The sequence below is a fragment of the Phoca vitulina genome, unplaced genomic scaffold (genome assembly GCF_004348235.1).
Source record: "Phoca vitulina isolate PV1807 unplaced genomic scaffold, GSC_HSeal_1.0 scaffold21, whole genome shotgun sequence".
Taxonomy (NCBI): Eukaryota; Metazoa; Chordata; class Mammalia; order Carnivora; family Phocidae; genus Phoca; species Phoca vitulina.
In genome coordinates, this window is record NW_022589724.1 from 906,225 (window position 1) to 927,848 (window position 21,624).

The 21,624-nt window shown below is 42.1% G+C and overlaps 1 protein-coding gene across 3 annotated transcripts; it reads right to left on the minus strand.

The window, feature by feature from the left end:
* Window positions 1-2: 2 nt before the first annotated feature.
* On the minus strand, window positions 3-21,320 carry TSTD2 (thiosulfate sulfurtransferase like domain containing 2). 3 transcript variants are annotated; one of them, XM_032418922.1, is made up of 10 exons: window positions 21,210-21,320; window positions 19,089-19,294; window positions 15,055-15,368; window positions 13,087-13,204; window positions 7,882-8,007; window positions 6,921-7,026; window positions 3,530-3,648; window positions 2,866-3,024; window positions 2,256-2,394; window positions 3-456 (listed from the first exon to the last, which is right to left on the minus strand). In XM_032418922.1, the coding sequence occupies exons 2-10, from the start codon at window positions 19,251-19,253 to the stop codon at window positions 119-121; spliced, it is 1,584 nt and encodes a 527-aa protein (XP_032274813.1). In that variant the 5' UTR covers window positions 19,254-19,294; window positions 21,210-21,320; the 3' UTR covers window positions 3-118. The 3 variants fall into 3 exon arrangements, with proteins under 3 accessions (XP_032274813.1, XP_032274812.1, XP_032274814.1); XM_032418921.1 differs by having other exon boundaries at window positions 13,087-13,207; XM_032418923.1 differs by lacking the exon at window positions 7,882-8,007 and having other exon boundaries at window positions 13,087-13,207.
* Between the last annotated feature and the right edge of the window lie 304 nt (window positions 21,321-21,624).

Consider the following 21,624-nt stretch of genomic DNA (forward strand, 5'->3'; position numbering starts at 1 on the left):
CCCTCTGAAGTTCAGGTGGCCAATATCGTACCCAGTTTACGATGCTGGCTTGCCAGCATTCAAGTTCAAGTTTCTGCTGCTGCAGCTCTGACACTCTCCAGCGTGTGGTCACTGTGAACTAGCTTTGTGAAGGCCGAGGGAAATCCTGCTGCTGCCGCTCACGTGAGCATGGCCCGTCCTCACCAACACCCGGCCTCGGCCTGGGGCTCACGGGGAGCCACACCTGCTGCGGCAGTTCGCTGGGGACGCGTGCCCGTCGGGCTGTGCACTCACATTCCTCTTTAAAGCTGCTCTGGGTGCAACTCAAAGCCAGCCTCCTCCCTTTGTCTTGACATGTGACACAACAGGCTGTGAATCCTTGTCGTTGGCAAGCAGGGCAGGCCAAGATGAGCTGGCGGCACTGGGGAGTGGAGCAGAGTTTGTACTGGTCCCATGGGGCTCCACAGTATGAACATTCTGGGGAAGAAAGAAAAGCCCCAGTTCCAAACACATACATACATGTGTACACATGTAGACAGGCACTTCTCCAGGTCCTAAATATAACTCTTGGCACAGCAGCGAATATACCCCGTTGGGCATGGGAAGGTTTTAGATAGTAAGTCTCCTGTCCTCTAATAAAAATTGCTCCCTCACCCCCACTATTTGTGTGTGTGGGGGGGGTCATCTGGGAATTGTCTTCCTGATTCCAACATTCAGTGACCCATTTTTTTCTTTTTCCTATTTAGAAAACAGTATTGTTTCTTCATTCCAAAGCTGGTCAACTACCCCTTAGTTCAATGGTCTTTTTCCTTTAGATCATTCCCTTTTTCATGGGAGACAACATATGTGAATACAAATGACCCCACATCTATAATCAGCTTCTGCAGTCCATGCCCCTCCTCACCAAGCCTGAAGTTCTGCTGTTGCTAATGGACGCCTCACCACCCGATTCCTAAAAGATTCCCATTATCTATTTTCTCAGCCCATGTTTCCCTGCTGACTTCCTGTTAGCACTGACAACAACATCATTCTTCAAGTCCCCTTAATTAGTACTATCTAAGCTACCTTTGGGCCTTCTCTCTCGCCTTCACACTCACATCCAAGTACCCATCAAATCCTGCCAACATTTCCTCAGTAACATTTCTCAAATCCACTATTTCTACTTATTTATAATTTATTCTCCATCTAGCTCCAAAACAGATTTCGAGTAGCTTTCAGTAAGAGACACAAATACAAGGCCATTAAAATTAATAGAAAGATCAAGAAGAAAGGGGAGAAGGCAATCATACTCAAATCTTATTCACTGTCACACTGGTGATTCAGTCTTAGTCCCTGATCACAAGAGTTCTAGAAAATTACAAGAGCCACTAGGGTTGTCTGCCTATGACCCTTCCTGTTTGAAACTATGGCATCCAGGGGCAAGAGCCACTTTTCTTAAAGATTATTTCCATCCCCCTTTTACTGACCTCATCTGACACTTGAGGACTTCAAACTGCAGTCAAAGCACAGGCCTCTTGTGCACACCCTCCCGTGGCCACCCCTGCCTCCTGGAATGCCCCAGCCCCCACTCCAAAGTACCTAACCTACCACATGTGTCTGTAGACCTCGAGGTTCTTAAAATACATAGGATTTTAAAGGAAATCACATTTTTAAAAATCTGTGATATAGTTAAGATATTTATTAATACATTAAATAAGTAAGAAGACGGGGGTGGAGGGCTAATAACTACTACTTTGAAACAATGATGAACAGAAACGCTATTTGGAGAAGTCTGCAGCAACTATAATATATGAAAATATTTTGGTTTCTGTTGATGACAAAGTCACTGGTGCATCTAACATGACTGATTTGTTGCTTACATTAACAATCAAAGGAAGTGTGACATAGAGTGTGGGGTGGTGAAAATAAAGATATAATTATTTTCCCATCCAAATTCACACAGAACTGCCAATTCTACAACTCCTGGTTAAGACCCTTGTTTCAGCCTATTAGTTCAACTCCCAGTACAGAGGCAGAGCAAGTGACATCATCCCCACTGTAAAAGACTTGCCTCACTAGTAAATAGGGAGGCTGGGACCCAGGACAGGCCTCCTGGTTCCTGGTCCAGGGTTCTGTCTTTTCCACTGCTGCATCTCCAACTCTGCTGAGAAATGGTCCTACTACGTTACTTCTTTCCCCTGTTTTCTTCTTCACATAACCAGTACTGGCCTGCCTTCCAGAATGGTTCATAGAACGTGCCTGATCACGAGTTTAGGGTCCAGCCTGTGCTGACCTACCTGAGACTATATCACTGTTGTAGGATAAGGCATAACGCTCATCAAAAACAAACAACTTCCCTTTGTAGAAACCATCGGGAAACTCCTCCAGGTACTTGTGGATGCCACCCTTGAGCTGGAACACTTCCTTGCACACTCCCTATGTGAGGAAAAATGAGGAAATTTAAGGAGACAGGCAAAGACTGGTAAGAAGCTCCACAGACGAGTGGCAGGTGATGAGAGCAGTCAGGGCCTTCACTAGATCCTGGGAAGCCCAGCTATTTTTGCTGCCTCCTAAATATAGAAAAACACCTGTTGGAACATGTAATGTGAATTTGTTCTTCTCAGGATCAAGCATATGGATTAGGAAAAGGGAGAGGTTAACTAAGCTTTCCCTTCTGTACTTGATGAGGCTCTAAGACTGTGAAGTGCTTTCCCACATCTTGAGATTTAAGAACTTCAGCTTTTGTACTTACAAACTCTATGCTGGAACAATTCAAGGGAAAAATAAATCCCTGGCGGGCCGGGGGTGGGAGGGGGGTGATGTCAGGGCTGGAAAGCTCAACACATGCTGTTGGTGGAGCCTTCTTTACCTCCAGAGCCCGCAGTGCCCCCAAGGGTGTTAACTCACCTTGGCTTTGAGGTAGGCTGAACCCCGCTCACAACGGATGCCCCCAGTGCAGTACATCAGCACCTTCTTCTCTCTGAAAAGTTCTAGATTTTTGTCGATGTAACTAGGGAAGTAACTGAATTTCCTGATGTCTGGGGCTAAGCAGCCCTGGAATCGTCCCTACGATATAGGAGAAGCAGAAGGAAAATTATCGGAAAAATATGCCTGGTAAGAACAAAGCATGTGTCAACCCCGCTCAGAGCCCCTTGGCAAGGGAGCACTCACTAGCTGCTGTTCTCATCCTGCACTCTAACCTTCCAACTTCAAGATCTGGAACTCAGAAACAAGGCTGGTGGGCTCTGGGTCATCTTCCCAGAGTCCTTAGGGGAACTGGAGAGGAGGCCCAAAGCCAACTTTATAGGATCCTCGACACACGTCAAAGGTAGGCACATGGGAGCCAAGAAGTACATTATGTGCGAAGATGTCTTTAAGTCCTCTTTTCTTAGACTTTCTCACCAGCTCCTGAGTTCAAAGGCTTGGGTTTTCTCCGAAGCTGTTAGCAGTGGGGGGAGATCTAGGTGACTTGGCCACAGGTACGCACACACGCATCACTTGGCAAACAGGCCATGATGTGGGAAGGGGGAGACCTACCATTTCACTGAACTCACTTCTGCTCCTTACTTACTATTTTGCTTTCATAGAAGTTTCTGCAGTCCAGTAGGATAGTATCACTTTGTTCTTCATTTGCCTGAGACAAAAACTTTTCTACTTCTTTATGAAATTCACCTGGGGATAAATGGATTCCTAAAACCAAACCAAAAATTTACTTAAAAGCAAGACAAAAACAAACAAACAAAAAAACAATCACAGCTAGCCCAGCCTGATGACTTAGATGTTGCTCTGTTTCCTTCCACCCAAAACTTTATTCATAATTGCAATGTCTGAAAATAACACTACCTGATGACCATGATGAAATTATTTAGTGAGTCCAGATATCCTCACTTTCCTTCCTCCAAAGATAAGCACTACAGAGACCTGGAGGTTTAGAAATGATTAGTCAAAGAATTTTCCATCCTCATACTTGGTCTAACCCAGTGATAAAAGCCAGGCAGTTGGGATCTAAATTGCCATGTGGGTTTGCTGGTCCATTATACAGCCAGTGTTCTATTTTCAGTGTACGTGGAAGAGCCTAGGCATGTATGTGCTCGACCATAGGCTTTTGACTATAATAAAGGCAAGCCCAAGTTCAAGGCTAAGAACCTCAACAGGCAGCTTAGAGTATAAATTTGTGGAATAAAGTTGGACTGTTCTTTATAAATACCAAAGGGTAAGAAGAATGTGTCTAAATCTGTGTGCATGAGTGAAAGAGAAAGGGTGGCAGGGGCCGAGGGTAGGAGTGACACATGAGAGAGCAGGGCAGAGGGAGAGAAGGAGAGAAAAGCTAAGGCAGGCAGGAGAGAAAGGAGAGGAAGAAAAGTCAAATCCAGGGAGACTAAAAGGAGAGCACCTCAGTCTGGTGGGGTCCCTGGTCTTCTCAACTCTAGAATAGAAATATTCCTGTATCTTTGGAGGTCCAGACATCCCAGTTGATTGTGAACTCAGCAGTGGGGAGTAGCCACCCCTCATGGACAGGAGCTCTGGGGATGGCAGTCACCACTTGTGGTAGAGCCTGATGGCACCAAAGGAACCTCATTCTGCCCAGAGGTGAACCCCAACAACCACCTGAAGCTGCCAAGTACCCAGGTGGGGCTAGAGGTCTCAGAGCATGGTCAAGGAATCAGGATTCCTACCTGCCCAACCCAGAATTGTAAGGCGAATGTAATGAGGCCAGAACTGATTTGTTATTATCACCTAATGACATGGTCACCAAAACAGGGGGTGCAAAGGGAGGTTCAAAACTGTGATGAGAAGCATGGAAATCTGCTAACACTTATACTGACAGAGCACTATGGGGAACCAAACCTGTTCCCCGCTGCTGCTCTCCTGGCCCTGCGAAGGCCTGACTGGACAGGGACTCACAGGGATATGTTTACAAGAGGTGCCTTCAAACAACGTGGCCCAAATGACAGCAGCCCAGCATTGCCTGGAGCCCACTCTCCCCTAACCTCCCAAGCAATGGCCTATACCACCAAGAAAGAGCTCTTTAGTCATCTTGCTGAGGTAGGGACACTGTGCAGACACAGCCCTTTTGGGCCCTTCTCTCCTCATGCATGAGTCTCTTTTCCTGGATATTTGTGTCCTACTCCCATTTCTCTCTGGCTTAACCCCTAGCATTTGTTTAAATAGCTACATACTGGAAAGTGAACAGAGACAACCAGACTTTTGTGCTTCCTAATGAAAGAGGACAATACTACCTATCAGACAGTCTTGGGGGGGAAAAGAAGGAAAAAAAGAAAAAAGGAAGTCAAATCTGAATCTAAGCAAGTCTCTGGATCTGAGGTATCTAACACAATAGCCACTAGCCACACGGGGATATCAGGCTCTTGAAATGTGGCCGGAGATGTGCTAGAATAAGGGTGACACAGATCCAGGATTTCAAGTACTTAGTACGCAAAAAAAAAAAGGTAAACTATCTCATTAGTAATTTTTTACATTGATTACACATGGAAGTATTTTGGCTACATTGCATTGAAGCATATTATTAAAATGAATTTCACTTGTTTCCTTTTACTTTTAAAATGTGACTACTAAAAAACATAAAATTACATATGTGCCTCATGTTATATTTCTATTAGCACTGCTCTAAATCTAACTACCAATCTACAGGAAATACAGAGGACAGAGGAGATGCAATCAGCTTTAGCCAGACTGTGGGAAACTCTATAGACAAAATGATCTAGTTCCTTCAAAAAATAAACTGAAAGGAGGGGAAAAAAAGGGAGGCAAAGATATAGGTTAAAAGAGACTTAAATAGACACAGGGATCCATCACAATGAGTGGACCTTACTTGAACCCTAATGAAAACAAACTTAAAAAATTATGAGATCCCCATGGGTATGGATTTCTTCAAATACGCTAACACATTTCCAATTCTGGAAAACACCATGTTCCTCCTTTGCTGGTCTCGCCAATTTTAAGTACTGGCTAGATATTTGATAATAAAGGAATTACTATTAAAGATGTTTTATTTAGATGTAATAATGGTTTTACAGTTATTTTTTTTAATGTTTATCTTTTAAAGGTCTCTACTAAAATATTTATGAATGTAATGACATGACATTGGAATTCCCTTCAAAATAATCCAGGATGGGGGAAGGGGACAGGGTATAGAAGAAAGTTGGCAATGAGTGAGTAATTGCTGAAGCTGTATGACAGGTACATGTGAGTTCACTGTATTATTTTCTGTACTTTTTTTAACGTTTGAAAATTTTCATAGTAAAAAGCAAAACAAAAACATAAAACACACCAAACAAATGTCTTTCAACCATCTATGGTAACCACGGGGAAGAAGGGGAAGAGAACATTCTAGAACACTTGCAAACAAACTGCTCTGGATTTGAAAGCCACTTACCTCCTGTAGCAAAAAGCCTGTGTGTTATTCAGTTTATGAACTATTTACAAGTAATAATTACACTCTTCCCAGATTGCTACCTTTGGAAGAAGAAAACAACTTCTTGCCAAATCATCAAGAAGAATAAGACAGAACATTCTAAGGGGTGAGTCTTCAATTACCGTAAAGCCAAAGAAAAGACCAGTTTAAGCACTGAATAACTGACAGGCTAGCTACCCCAGAGCTATTTTTTTTATAAGTATAATTAACATACAATGTTATATTACCTCCAAGTGTACAATATAATAATTCAACAATTCTGTATATTACTCAGTGCTTATCATGACAAGTGTACTCTTAATCCCCTCTATCTATTTCATCCACCTTCCCTCCAGCAACCACCAGTCTGTTCTCTGTACCTAAGAATCTTTTTTGTCTCTTTTTTCTTTGTTTCTTAAATTCCATACCCCAAAGCTAGTTTAAAGAGTGGATTGTTGATCAGAGTGTCTGACTTCCACATTTGTTTCTATATCAAGTTTTGTCCCTCTGCAGAAAAGCAAAATTTTTCTTCTAAAAGCAAGCATACCAGGCTTCTTGTAGGAGATCTTATTGGGACTGATCCCCATGGGCACAATTTCTTCAAATACACCAACACGCAATTCTGGAAAACAGCAAGCCCCTCCTTTGCTGGTCTAGCCAATAAGAAGCAAAACAGAACACAGTCTTACTCTCCCATCTTCAGATATAAGACAAGTGCCAAATACAAGAATTATATCTGTTCTGTAATAATATGATAGCTGAAGTCTTAAGAAACCTCAAAGTAAGAACTAATGTTTTAATGGGAAAAGGGAGTTAGGGCCTAAAGTGTTTCAGATAATTCAACACTAATAAATATTTATTGCATACCTACCACGTACAGAAATGTTAAATTGAAAAGGTGTTTCTATGACTATAAGCATTTAACTATAAAACTGAAACACCACTGAGTGATTTCATTATAAAATTACATCCTAGCTTTTGCTCTGGAGCAATGACCTTTCTTTCCCTACCACCACCAACACTAACACTAGGTAACGTATTCCCCACCTTTATCACCTACTATGCCAAAGCACAAGATGACTCAAACAAAGGAGCTCAGCTGTGAGAGCAACAGCTTTATCCCCCATGTGGTATGAAGTGCTGGTCTTGTAATTCCAGGTTTACTAAAAACAAAGTGATGCCCTGAAATAGCCAGGTGGTCCCTCAAGTGAGCAAACATATCTAAGTTTAGAGCTAGATTGTGCGAACTGTTATGTCCTTATTCTACAAGAAGGGAGACTGAAATCCAAGAGGGCATTAACTTGCCCAAGACCACATGGCAACTTGGTAAAGGACTGGAATGCGCACGCTCCTGTGACCGCACTGCCTCGCAGCCTACTGGGGAAGGGGTGTTTATGTGGCACTGCTTCTTTCTCCACACTGCTCTCCTCTTCAGGGCCTAGAGCAGGAAGAGGCACTGAGGCAGAAGCAAATGGCTCTAAATCCATTTTATTTTCAATTTCTCTTACCTTAAAATCATCCTTACACATATAATCCTTAAACAAGGGGCAGGAAAGCATGACTTCCACATAGAGTCTGGTGGCCAGTTTGCTTCCACCAACTGTCCCATTGATTCCTTCTGTAGCAATTCGAACCTGGGACACAAGATGGTGAGAGAAAGGAAATGCAGCCTGTTCTTAGCTTAGTTTAAATCTTCCCAGGGTAGAACAGGCTTGTGTGTGTCCATGAGTTTAATGGAAAAAGCCGAGACACAATAAAAGTGTTACCACATGAAGATACCTGTAGCTTTCTAAATGGCACTGCCCACCGTCCAGACAAGGTACTCAACAGATGTGCACTGGACCAGAGAATGGAATGAATGAAACTTCTGGAAAGCCCCATTTGCTGTCCAATGACCAAAGAAATAAATTTCGAGCTTAACCTAAATCCAGGTCAGCAGATCTAGGATCAAGACTCAGCTTTGCCACTTACTTGCTGTGTGGCCCTGAGAAAATTAACTTACTTCTCTGAAGTAAGTTTGGGGGGAAGCACACGACTGCAAACCCACCCACTGGAATGCAAGTTCCATAGCGGTATGTGTCTCTGTTGTTCACTGCTGCATCACCAGTGCTTAGAACAGTGCCTGCCAGGTAGATACTCGATTCATATTTGTTGAACAAATGAACGTATATCCATTTTAGAGACTTCCTGGTGTATCAAACGCTGTAGTCTCTTTGAAATGCTTCAGTGGCTAGGGGACTTTAGAACCTGGGTTGAGGCCCCTGCCTTAAGAGGCAATGCTCAGGGGCCCTGCAAAGTTAGTTGTCTTAGTACTACAAAACCCTGTGGATGAGTTTACAGATGGATCACCTTTAGAAGGAGCTGAGCTCTCTAGAGCAAAGTGCTAGAGAGAAAGGACAACACTCTAGTATCATGGTACTCTATGGAAAGAGAGGTCCTGTATTGTTACTACCACTCATATAACAACCACATCTACCAACGCATTAGAATTTGGAAAATGTAAAAGGCTGTCCTTTTTCAGGGCCCAGAGAAGATACTTTATTTGTTGCTCAGTTGATCCTTTAGGGCACAGATACAAATGGGATTCATTTCATAAGCCAATGCCAACTCAGTAGCAGTGGCTAGCCAGAGTTCCATGACGAGGATTCTGGATCACATTTAGGCTCCTTGAGAAAGTACTGCAACCTGATAAAGCCTGTTCTGGGCATGGGAGAGGAAAGTAGAAAGAATATGCCATCTCTGCTGTACAGACTACTACCCTACCAACCAACTTCTATTTTTTCAAGGGTCTACACAGAAAAATAGAGGTGAACCAAAGTGTCAGGAAATCTACTCTAAAACTGTTTTTGACCGTGGCAGTTAAAGTACATACTTCTACGTAACTGTCTTCAGGGTAGGCTAGTAGATTCTTTCCTATGTTATTTTAATCTCAAAACCCAAATAAAGGACAAGCACACCTAATCCCTATATCGCTGGGGCAGAGCAATCTCTAAGCTCATACACTACTAGACTTTCAATCCCTAAGATTGTTCAAGACAAACCATCAAAGTGGCTCCCTGGTGAGGAAGGGCTTATACCTCAGGGATGGAGAGCGATAGTTAGCATTTATTGAGCACCTACTATGATAGAGGAGCTTTATATTATAATCCTAAAAGGTAGATATCATAATCTCCATTTGACAGAAAAGGAAACAGAAGCTCAGAGAAATCAAGTAACCTGCCCAAGGGCACAGAGATGGTAGGTAGTAGTCTGGGATTCAAAGCCAGATATTACTCATTCCAAATCATGTAATTTTTCCCTTCCGAAGGCTTCAATGTGTCCCCTCAGGTTTCCTGAGGCAAAAAGGAACGTGTAGCAATAGGAATCAGAAGCTTCTTTCTAGAATTTTCAAGTTCTCTTCTTTCTCTACCTAAATGCCAATATTCTGCCAAATCTCCCACCAGAAAACTACCTCAGTAAACTGGCCATGTATCACTGAAGCCAAAGGATTTAGACTAAGATTCAGGCAGGTGCTGCCACCTTGTGGGTGGGGACCCTCATTGCTAACTCACCTCAGGCTGGGCTAAGAATAAAATCTGGCCCCCAAACAAGGAAAGAGATTGATTTCATATTTTGTACATTCAGGTTCACTGTGAGAACATCCATCTTTCACGGTGTTCTCTAAATAGAGGTGACAATAAATGTAATTCATTCCAGGGGCACCTGGGTGGCTCAGTCAGTTAAGTGTCGGACTCTTGATTTTGGCTCAGGTCTTGATCTCATGGCTGTGAGTTGGAGCCCCATATCGGGCTCCACGCTGAACATGGAGCCTACTTTAAAAAGTTTTTTAAAAGGGTATTCATTCCACAAATGTTTACTACTTTTTTTTTACTATGCGCCAGGAACTGTGTTAGGAGTTAAGGATCTAGCAGTTAAAAAAATAAAAATAAAAAAAAGAGTTCTTGCCCTCTTAGAGCTTACAGACTAGGGAAGGTCACAGATATTAAGATAAAAGTTACAAAGTGACAAGAGTTATGAAAAATAACCACAAGATGCTATGCAAGAGCGTACTGGGAAAAGTGAACTTAAACTGAAGGTCAAGAAAGTTCTCTTTGAGGAAGTATCATTGAAACTGAGAACGGAAGATTGAGTAGAAATTTTACAAGCGAAACTGAGTGGGTATGTGAGAGTTCCTTGAAGAGAATTTGCCTGGAAAAAAGCCAAAAGATACAAAAAAAACAAAAAACAAAAAAAACCAAACCTTTGTGGGCTCCAAAAAACTGAAAGACCATGTTGCTGGAGTATGGTGAGTGAAGAATGACATCAGATAGACAGAAAAGGTAGGAAGGGGCCAAATCATGCAGGAACCTAAGGGTATGTTGAAGATTTAGATTTTACCCTAAAGGCACTGACAGCCACTGAGAGATTCTGAGCAGCAGTGTTTAATCTACCTCTTAAGAAGATTCTGGCTGCTGGGTAGAGAATGGGTTAAATGGCAGACAAGGACAGAACAAGATGGTTTAAAAGCTACTGAAGTGGACGAGAGAGTGGTCTCAGGTGGTGGAAGGGGACGGGGAGTGAATGAGGCAAGGGATATTGTAGAGGTAGAAAGGGCAGGACGTGATAATGAACTGAATGAGGTAAAGGAAGCTTTTGGCACCATCTTTTAGGAAACATGGGTGTGGAAAACATCACTGATCAAACGACTGCCTCGGGGACTTAAAACATCTGTGGAAAAGAATAGGCTTAAGACAGTACAGTGTCATACCCCAAGGGGACCTCAGAATGAACCTAGTTCATTTCCTTTTAAGTTTACAAAACTATATCATCTCTCTCTCTGTTTTTACATATATATGTTTATATGCAGATATGTATACATATGCATATATAAATCTATGTCTATATATGTGTGTGTGTGTATGTAATCATCAAGAATGTTTTAGAAAAGGGGCACCTGGGTGGCTCAGTTAGTTAAGTATCCAACTCTTGATTTCTGCTCAGGTCATGATCTCAGGGTTGTGAGATGGAGCCCTCCTCTCTCCCTCTCCCCTGCCCCTGCCCATTTTAGAGAGAGAAAGAGAGCACGCAAGTGAGCTCATGCACAAGGGAGGGGAGAGGGAGAAGGAGAGGGAGAGAGAGAATCTTAAGCAGGTTCCACACTCAGCACAGAGCCCATCACTGGGCTCGATCTCACAACCCTGAGATCACAACCTGAGCCAAAATCAAGAGTCAGACACTTAACCGACTGAGCCACCCAGGTGCCCCACCTCCCTTTAAAAAAAAAGAAAAAAAGAATGTTTTAGGAAAATAACAAAAACCATCCACAATCTTACCATGCAGACATAATCATGATTAACATTTTGCTACCTACTACCTTCCATCTTTACACACAAACACTTGTGATTTTGTTACGAACAAAATATATTCAGTGCTTTATTCAACACTCCCTGAACAGTTATTGTCTGCTATGTGCCAAGCCCTGTTCTAGCACTAAGAATACATCAATTAATTAAGACAAAGTTCCTGTCCTCACCAAGCTTTTATTAGGGAGACAGATTGTAACAAATTAAACAAATATTATACTTTCAGATGGTAACAAATTCTTTGATATTCTCCGAGCAGAAGGAGGTGATAAGATTTAGAGAGAGGACCACTTTGGATCAGAGTTCTGAGGAGATAACATGTATGCAGGCAGACATCTGAAGTGAGGAACGGGCCAAGCAAAGATCTAGGGGGAAAGCATTCTAGAAAGAAGGAACAGCAAATGTCAATAGCACAAACTGGTAAAAGACCCTGGCATGTTCTAGGAAAATTAAGAAGCAACTTCGAATCATACTGTATGTATAGTTCTGTGAATTTTTTTCCAGCTAACATATCAAGAACATTTCCTAATGCCAGGGATTGTATCTGCTTCTGCATACAGTTTAATCGGGACACAGCCATACCCATTCTTACACCTATTGTTTATGGTAGTTTTCATGTTACAATGGCAAGGCTGAGTAGGTTTTGTTTGTTTAGGAAACATATAATTTATTAGATGGACTTAAAAATCAACAAAATCAGGGGTGCCTGGGTGGCTTAGTCCATTAAGTGTCCAACTCTTGGTTTCAGCTCAGGTCATGACCCCGGGGTTATGAGATCGGGCCCCACGTCAGGCTCCGTGCTCAGTGTGGAGTCTACTTGGGGTTCTCTCTCCCTTTCCTTTTGCCCCTCCCTGCACTCACACTCTCTCTCTAAATAAAGTCTTAAAAGAATCAACAAAATTGATTTTAGACACTTCTTGAGTACAGACTACAGGAATTTTCTACCAAAGAACAGCTTATCTAGCAGTCAAGATCATAAAGTTGTACACTTTTTGTTTTTAAACAATATACAACGGCTAGACAATTGATAAGAAATACTGCATAATTAACCCAACTGTATCTTGTTATAATTTCTTCACAATTCCACACACAATTTTAGGGTTTAATAGAAGCAGGAGTGAGTAGTTTTTGTGCAAAGCCTAAAATACTCACTATTTTGCTCTGTAAGAAAGTTTGCTGACTCTTAGTCCATTAAATACTGTCATAAAAGGCAATGCTAATAACTGTTTGGTAGTCTACTTAAAAGCCTTGCAGGATTTCGCGGACTTCTAAGAACCTAACAGTGAATCCTTTTTGTCTCCAGCACATCCTCTGTAATCCAAACTGGAGACAAGAGGAGTCCCATGAAGGATGGGGTGTGAGAGGTGTTACCTTGCCCGTGAGGGACAGGTGTTGACACAGAGCTGTCTGCCAGGCACACACCCAGTGGGGGTCCTCCAGGTCACGGTAGCAGTAATAAAGTAGCACCTCTCCTCCATCACTGCCCTGGCTGCTAGAAGAAGAAAACCACAGGGAAAAGCATCTGAGTCACTGGCATAAAGAACCCACAGTTCACAAAGTACACCCAGGCGATGTCAGAGGGAAGGCCGAGATGGAGCCCAACTTTGTTCTGAAAGAAGAAGCAACTCCTGTCAGTATTTGCTCTGAAGAAGACATTATCTGCACCCAACTTACTTTATAAAAGGTGAGTTTACTCTGATTTCCTCATTTCATCATCATATAAGAAGGTTTCACTTCCATTTTTTTCATGTAATCCTCTTAACCATGAGGAGGATTATTATTATCCCCACTTTATAGCTGAGTAAACCAAGGCCAATTCCTCCCAGGTGAGTCAGCTACAGAGTGACAGTCAAGACTTGGACAACAGTCTTCTGACACTAGAATCCATACTCTTTCTGCTGCACTGTGCTGTCTTATACTAACTAGTCCTGGGACCTGGGCGGGTCTCTTATTATCTCTGAGACTGATTTCCTCATCTGTATGACCAGAGAAGTGAAATAAACTGCATTTCCCACTTTTGCTTTGAAGCTACTCTATGAAATTACATGTTGGAGAAACCCTGCAGACATAATCTCCCTCTTTAAGAATCTCAGTGAAAGCCCCTTATCTATTGAAGGCTCTGAAAAGTCCTCCAATAAAGGACATTTTAAGCCAGTCCTTCCCAACCTTACTTGTCTTTAGCAGCTCTTTTCAATACCTGTTAGCATCCTTCAGAACTGGTGTTGCATAGAACTTATTTTAGAGAACGCTCTGGTAGATGATAATTAAGGTCCCATCCAACTCTGGAATCTGACACTCTCATCAATACCCTCATCGTATTGCAGGGAAGACTCTCCTCTGAAACCGTGTCTATTTTAGAACCTATTTTCCTTTCTCTAAACTGCTGTAACAAATTATGATCTGCACCACACAATTTAACTGATCATTAGGTAGCCTGCCTCATATCATCTGCTAATTGTTTCATGTATCCTTTGTTTCTCTCACTAGAAAGCAAATTCCTTAAGGCACAGGGCCATACAGAGACAAAGAGGCCATGTTTGTGCAGCATCATGTAGTTCAGCAATGCTCTTACCATCCTCATTTTATATAATTCATCTAGTAACACTGTGCGGTAAGCAGGGCAGGCACCATTATTCCTACTTTAGAGGTGAGGAAATAAAGGTACCAAGAGTTTTAGTGACTAGCTCAATTCTGAATCCAAGTTCAGTTCTCCAACTTGCTCCTCTTCTTGGTAAACAACGGGAATATATAACAATATATATAACCTGGTGAGTTTTTCAAAGGCAGGGGAAACTGAATACTAATGACAAAAGTATATTAAATTTGGACATTTTCTATTCACCAAATCGTTCAGAAATTGCTTAAAACCAGAAATTTGTCCTCTTGAATTTATAATTTGGTGAGTTTTTCAAAGACAGGATCTAAACTTCTAATCCTATGCCCCAGTTCTAAAAGTTAACATCCTTTCTAAAACGTACTCAACTCAGAGAACATTTGGTAACAAAAACCGTTTTTTAAGCTCTGTTATTCAGGGTAGAGGGATCATTAACATTTTTGAGCCTTCCATTTTCTCTCTGAAAAATAATACAATGTTCTGTTCATTACCTCTCCCTAGAGAAGATTAGGTGTAGCCTTCCACGGAATGTAGTGGACGCTGCAGCTGCGTGGGTACGTGCTACTGCTTCTGGGATACGCAGCATGTGGTTACTGGCCTCACTTAGGCCCACAGAGAAATTCTGTGCCTTAAAGATCTTGCCATTTTCGTGGCTAGGTAGTGGTGTCTCACTGTGACTGGAAAGACTTTTAAAATTAAATCAAAGTACAGAATGAAATTCTTACCTTATCAGCTCATCAGGGCTAAAGCAGCTTATATCAGGGAGCCAAGCAGACACTTCACGATTACAGGTAAAGTACTCTTTTAGAGGGTTCCTGCTGTCTTCAGACCTAAGGCCCTTAGAGGTGTTCGGTGTCACAGCCAGCTGCTTTAACAGAGAAGCAGTCTGGTGGCAAATCTCATCAGCATGTTGTGTTGCCACATGTCTGTGGATGCTGATCCGGTCTCTGAAGAGCTGTTGACAGCATTTCCACCATTTTTCTTTACATTCAAAAGGACGTGCTGGAACTTCTTTGGTTTTGACGAAAAGGGCAAATGCCTGCAATTACATTTCAAATATGCCACCGTTAACCTTAATTTTAAAGCTGGCAGAAGTCTCAGTGAATCCCTTATATTATCTTTCCACATGGGTTTCTAGTTTTATGTCCTATTTTTCTATAGAAGAACTTCTTGAGAGTAAGAGTTTTCTTCATAAACTTTATACCTCAATCTAAAATTTGTTAGGGAGTGGTCTTAAGGAAAGGGCTTGAATTTCAGACAACTATTAGTAAGACATTACAAACAACACTATCAATCATTTCTAAAAAGGAAATGGTCAAGGAAATTATGGAGTATACTTACTATGGAATATTGAGGAGTTAGTTTTAAATTATGTGGGAAAATATGTATGATATGTTAAATGAAAAAATGGATCAAATTTGTTTATACAACATAATATCAGCTACATTAAAAAGTGCACTGAAAAAGACTGGAAAGAAATATAGCAAGATGTTTTGACTTGTTTCTTGGAAAACAATTTTATTGTTTTTATAAAAATGATTTATACTCATTGTTTAAAAAAATTAAACAGAAAACTATGGATGTACCATAATTCTCTTAACCAATTCCTAACTAGTGGCCATTTTTGTGTTTCCAATATTTGCAATTATAAGCAATGTTGAATGAGCATTCCATGCATACATCTTTCTATACCTCTTTAACCATTTAATTTAAATAAACATCTAGAATAAAATATTTGGGGCAAAGAAACATGAAACTTAAAATTGTGATAAACAGTGACTTCCAGAAAAATCGTACCCGTTTATATGCTCACCAACAAGGTGACATTTTATCCACAGCATCAAGTTTTATCAGCATTTAATTTTTATTGTCAATATTTTTAGTGTTGACCTGAATACATGGCAAAAGAGATATATTGTTTTTATCTGCATGTCTTTGATTGTAAGGCTGAATATTTTTTCATATCAATTCCTTGTTCTTGTATCTGTTGCCTATTTCTCTATTGTGGCATTTATTTTCTTCCTGATTTGTAAGTGGTTTTAGTGACCTTTTGTTGATCATAGTTATCACAAATTTGTTTCCCAGTTGGTCATGTTTTTCAACTTTGTGGTATATTTGATGTACAAATAGAGGCTGAATGGGATCTATGATTATCAGCATCTCAATAATTGTTCCTTTCTGGTCTAATGGGAAGGGAGGTATTTATATATACCTCTGTGTGTGTGTGTGTGTTTTAACTTTTTTAATGCATCTGGAGACTACTGTAAAGCATCCAAACATAGGCACTCTAAACACTGGTAACAGATATGAAGCACCACTGTGGGACCATCCTCTAGCACACAACTGTATCTGGACTGTCTCAGACTGAAGCAGCAGGAAATTACACTGGAGAGCATTTTTTAGACTTTCTTGAAGTTAATCCTTCCAAATAGGAAAAAAATAAAAAAGAGAGAAATAGCATGTATGTCAACGTAAGTGCTTCTTCATGGTAAACTTTGATTTTCAAATCTTATCTGGTCTTTTAAGGCCTCGTGAACAAGGCATTGAGGGCCCAGCAGCATTTAGGGCCCACGTGGAGTCTGTTCAAGGGAAGACAGACCAGGGCCAGGATGGCAGCTCAGAGGTGGGTGAGGCATACAAGGGGAAGGCAGGCCCTGGTAGGGAGGCAGCTTGGCAGGGTGGGTACATTGATTACATACAGGAGAATAAGCAAATAAGAAAATATTTGGGACCAATAGGACTAGGCCAAATCCCATCAAATAGGGAAGTTATAAATATGGGAAAGGGAGAGTTAGGAAAAACTCTTGTGAGGCTGGAATGGAACTGAAAGTACTGATTATGTGCTCATGGTGTGGTTAATATTGAGATAGTAGTAAATATAGAAGTATATGTACGGTACATATAGACATTTGTGTATTCATCTATGTATTTCCCTATGCCAGAGGTCCTGGGAGAGGCAACACTACTTAGTAGCAATGAGCTTGCCGCGCCTCCAGGTTTTGGTTTTTGACAGTCCTCCGCTAGAAGGAACCAGAGCTCCTTGAAGAAATGTCTGATTCCAAGGATGGGTCAGGAAAAATACAAGATAAGCCTGGAATACCTTGTTGAGTCAGAAAGTGAGGAAATGCTCAAAGAATGATGGGAGCAAGTCAAAAGAATATAGATACTAGCTTGAAAGGGCTCCCAGCCAAATCTGAGATGATCTGAGGATCAAAACAAATAACAACATAATGGACTATAACTCAACAAATAAAATATAACCTGAGTCCACACAGACAGAAATAAATTGGGAGAAGAGAAAGTTCTTCCTTAGAGCAGAATGCCAAACACTAAATCTAGAAGGAACACAGCAATTAGAAAATCAAGAAAATCACCCTTTAGCAACCATCACAGTAACAATCAACTAAGCAAAGAAACATCAAAGAATCTAAAACTAGTAGATGAAAGTTGGATGAGGAATAAGATAATTACACAGTCTCAAAGCATTCCCCCCCCAAATACTGAGTAATTAAAAGGGAAAAAAAATAATTTTATAGCAGAAAAATCTGACATACACTCCCTTAATCAAGTAACCAAAGTTAACATTGCCAGTAATGGGACAAATTGCTACTATGAACCACCTGATAGATTGCAGCCACGTGAACACAGCATCTCTTGTGGGATTCTCTTGTTAATAAAAGCACTAATCTGAATCTAATTGTAAGGAAACATGAGTGAAAGTCAAGCAAAGGGATATTCTACAAAATAACTCATGTAATCTTCAAATATGTCATGGTCATGATTTCAAAGGAGAAAAAATGAGAAAGTGCTCCAGACTGAAGAAGATATAAGACGTGACAACTCAATGTAACATGTGACCCTAGAGTGGATCTATAAGAGCCATCTGGGACACCTGATGAAATATGAATGGAGCCTGTGTACAAAGGGGATATGAGGGTCCTCTATACAATTCTGGCAACTTTTCTCTAAGTCTGAAATTATTGCAAGATAATAAAACCTTTCTGTACCCTTTGGATTTCATTTTCAAGGACACCAGTCTGAGATGAGAGCAGAGGGGTGGTGGATAAGAAGTTATAAGCAGAGACATCTATTCTTCATTGACATGAAGCCAACAAAAGCTAACTGCAGAAGGACAGCAGACTGGAAGTAAGAAAACTAAGTCTCAATTGCATGTCCTCGGGTCATTTTCCTTCCTATGAGCTTCAAGAGGACGAGGTTTGAGTCAATGATCTCTGAAAAAAGGATAAATGGCATAGAAGAGCAGCATATCAATATGACCTCCCATTATAATCCAATCCCAACTGTCCTCAGTAAGCTTGCACAACCATTCTGGGCTGTTCTATCCTTCTCCTAACCAACAGAACCCAGCCAACTAGATCAGATCAGGAGTCTTACATGGCAACTACCCTTCTGCCTGTCTGTTCTCCTTATGACAAGGTCTCCTGGGTTCCTGTGATTCTAACCCTAGACGGGAAAAGGAATCCAGCCCATCTGTCTAGGATCTGTCCTCAAGTACTCAAACATAAGTGTTGCATAGCTACACCTTGCCCATGATTCTTCTTTGCCAGGCACTGACTTAAGATCATTGGATCATGACCCTGACTAGAACTTACCTTGAACAGGGCAGCAGCCTCCTGTCTCACTAACCCTCTACTCCCTGGAGGAAAACCCTGATGATCGATGAGCTACTAATAGATGGTATCTGAGTTAACTATACATACATGACCCCGAAACATCAACGGCAATACAGCAATTTTACCTTTTTCTTGGCAAATGAGTATTTCTTCTTTGTACTGACATCTAACTCTGCTTTGAGACCGCTACTGGGATTGATAAGCCTTGTGTCTTTTAAATCTAGGTCTGAAAATCTTAAAACACAGGCCTCCAGGTCATCTCCTTGGTCTGGTGAAGTGAAAGAAGGCATCTGGTTTGGTTGCAGTAAGGTTCCTTTCAGTTATCTATCTCCTAGGAAACAAGGGAGAAACAACAATGTCAGTCTTTGCTACTTGAAATAAATTTGAAACAAATCAATCAGGCAAATGAGCATGGGCCCAGCAGCCCAAGCCATCATAAAGCAGTGAAAGAAACAGAAAAACTCCCTCTTGGAGTTTATATTCCAGTGGGAGAGAAAGAAAGTAAATAAATGAATATATTGATTAAATTTAAAAAGTCAGATAGGAAAAAGGACCACGAAGACAAAAAGCAGGGTAGGGAGTCAGGAGTGATGGAGGGGCTCTTAAAAACAGAGAGTAGGTAAAGTCTTTCTGAGGCGGTAGCATTTGAGCAGAAACCTCAATTGGGGTTAGCCCTGAAAACATTTAAGGTAAATGATACCAGAAAAGCACCAGGTACAACCAAAATCAACCAAGCTGCGTGGTAGTACCTTCAGTTATAAACACTTTGTTCTTTTTTGCCCTTTAATTTTAGAGCTGTGAAAATTCCATTCCTTAGATGACATAACAACTAAGAAAGCCCCATTTTAATAAACAGAAGAAATTTAAAATATAAAAATCATTAGTATGGCCAACTCTTGTCAAAATGGACATATTACCAACCCCATTGAAGCCCATCATTTCTTTTCTTTTCTTTTCTTTTTTTTTTTGGAGACAGAGAGAGAGAGAGCCCACGCACAAGAGGGGAGGAGGGTCAGAGAGAGAGGGAGAAGCAGGCTCTCCCCCAAGCAGGGAGCCCAAGAAGCAGGGCCCGATCCCAGGACCCCGAACAGACGCTCAACCAACTGAGCCACCCAGGCGCCCCAAGCCACCATCATTTCTTGACTGAATTATTGCAATAGCCTAACTGCCTTCCTCCCCAAAGAGTCCAAAGACTTCTCAACATACTCTGATGAAGTCCAAAGTCTTTCCACAGCCCCTCCCACCACCACCTCTCCTCTCTTCTACTACTGTCCCTTTGATCACTCTTCTGATTGCACTAGGTCTGTTCATTCCTGAATGTATCACCGGCACCAAAAAAGCAAGAGTTTTCCTTTGTTCACCTCTGCATCCTTAGTACTGCCTGGCATATAGGAGATGCTAAATGTCAATAAGTACAGTATTTGTTGAATGAAATAAACAGCCACTGGGTAGCCAGGAAAGGCTTCACTAAGGACTTGATGTTTGAGCTGAGACCTAAATGACAAGAAGCCATCCATGCAGATTTAGGAACAGAGGCAAAGGAAATAGTACAAATTCCTAAAGTGGGAAGAAGCTTGCCTTTTAGAGAAACAGGAAGAAAGAATGGATGCAGGACAGTGATGAGAGAGCACAACCCTGTAGGTCAAGGTATGGAGTTTGCAATGCAAAGTAACTGGAGTGTTGTAAACAAAGGTGTAACGTGGTCTGATTCTGGATTTATCTTGAAAGTAGAGCTGGCAAGATTTACAGACAGACTTAAGGAAAAGGAGGACCCAAGAATGACTCCTACCTACACTTTTGGATGAAGCAATCAGATGGATGGTGTCATTCACTGAAATGGGTATGACCGACAGAGGAATAGGTTAGGACAGGAAAGTGAAACAAGAGTCCCAGTTACACGTGTGGAATTTCAGTGACCACGGACAAGGCAGTCAGATAAGCAGGTGTGGTGCTCATCAGAGACGTCAGGGCAGGGGATGTTCATATCCATGTAAACGGGGACCCAATACTGAAAACATTACTAAAGCAATCACCTGTTCCTTCCCAAACAACAACTGAGAAGGGTGAAGGGTAGGATGACGCCCCGAGAGTAACCCCATGGCAGGAGGCTCACGCTCAGGCCGGTCTTTCAGTACCAGGGGCCACAAGCGCGGCGCCGCCCCCCGCGCGCCCGGCCGGGCCAATCGCTCCGCCCAGCTTTCCCGACGAGGCAAAGGCCCGGAAGTGGGAGTAAGATGAGCACGCACCAGCCAGTCCTGGTCCTTTCTTAGATCTTTCTTCATCGAGCCGTCTCCGCCTAGCAATCGTCACTGCTCCCCGTCCCAAGAACCTCCACCGGTCCCCGGCCTGCAGTTCACGGAGGAAGGAACACTGGAGACGTCGCCTCGCCCCGGAAGTCTTCGAAAGGGCCGCCGGGAAATACTGCGAGCCCCAGGGAGGGTCTGAAGTTGAGGCGGGGACTCCAGTGTGCGTGGTGGACCAGCAGCCGCCAGGTTTGGCTTGTGGCCGGCGGCCTCCGGCTGGCTGAAGAGGCGGTGCTTTCCGCGTGTCCCCGGAAGGACTTAGAGCGAAAGGCGGGAGAAGGAAGCCGCCGAGAGGCTGAGGAAGCCCGAGGGGGCGGTTGCGTGCAGACCGGACGCTCTCGGCCTGGTGAGCTTCCAG

Excerpts from the sequence above, each read along its gene's own strand:
- TSTD2 (XM_032418921.1), bottom strand. The coding sequence starts at position 19,253 with ATGCCTTCTTTCACTTCACCAGACCAAGGAGATGACCTGGAGGCCTGT. Across the intron at positions 3,649-6,920 it reads GATCTCCTACAAGAAGCCTG|GAATCCATTTATCCCCAGGT; the intron begins GTATGCTTGCTT and ends GTTTGGTTTTAG. Across the intron at positions 457-2,255 it reads CAACAGTGATATAGTCTCAG|AATGTTCATACTGTGGAGCC; the intron begins GTAGGTCAGCAC and ends TTTCTTCCCCAG.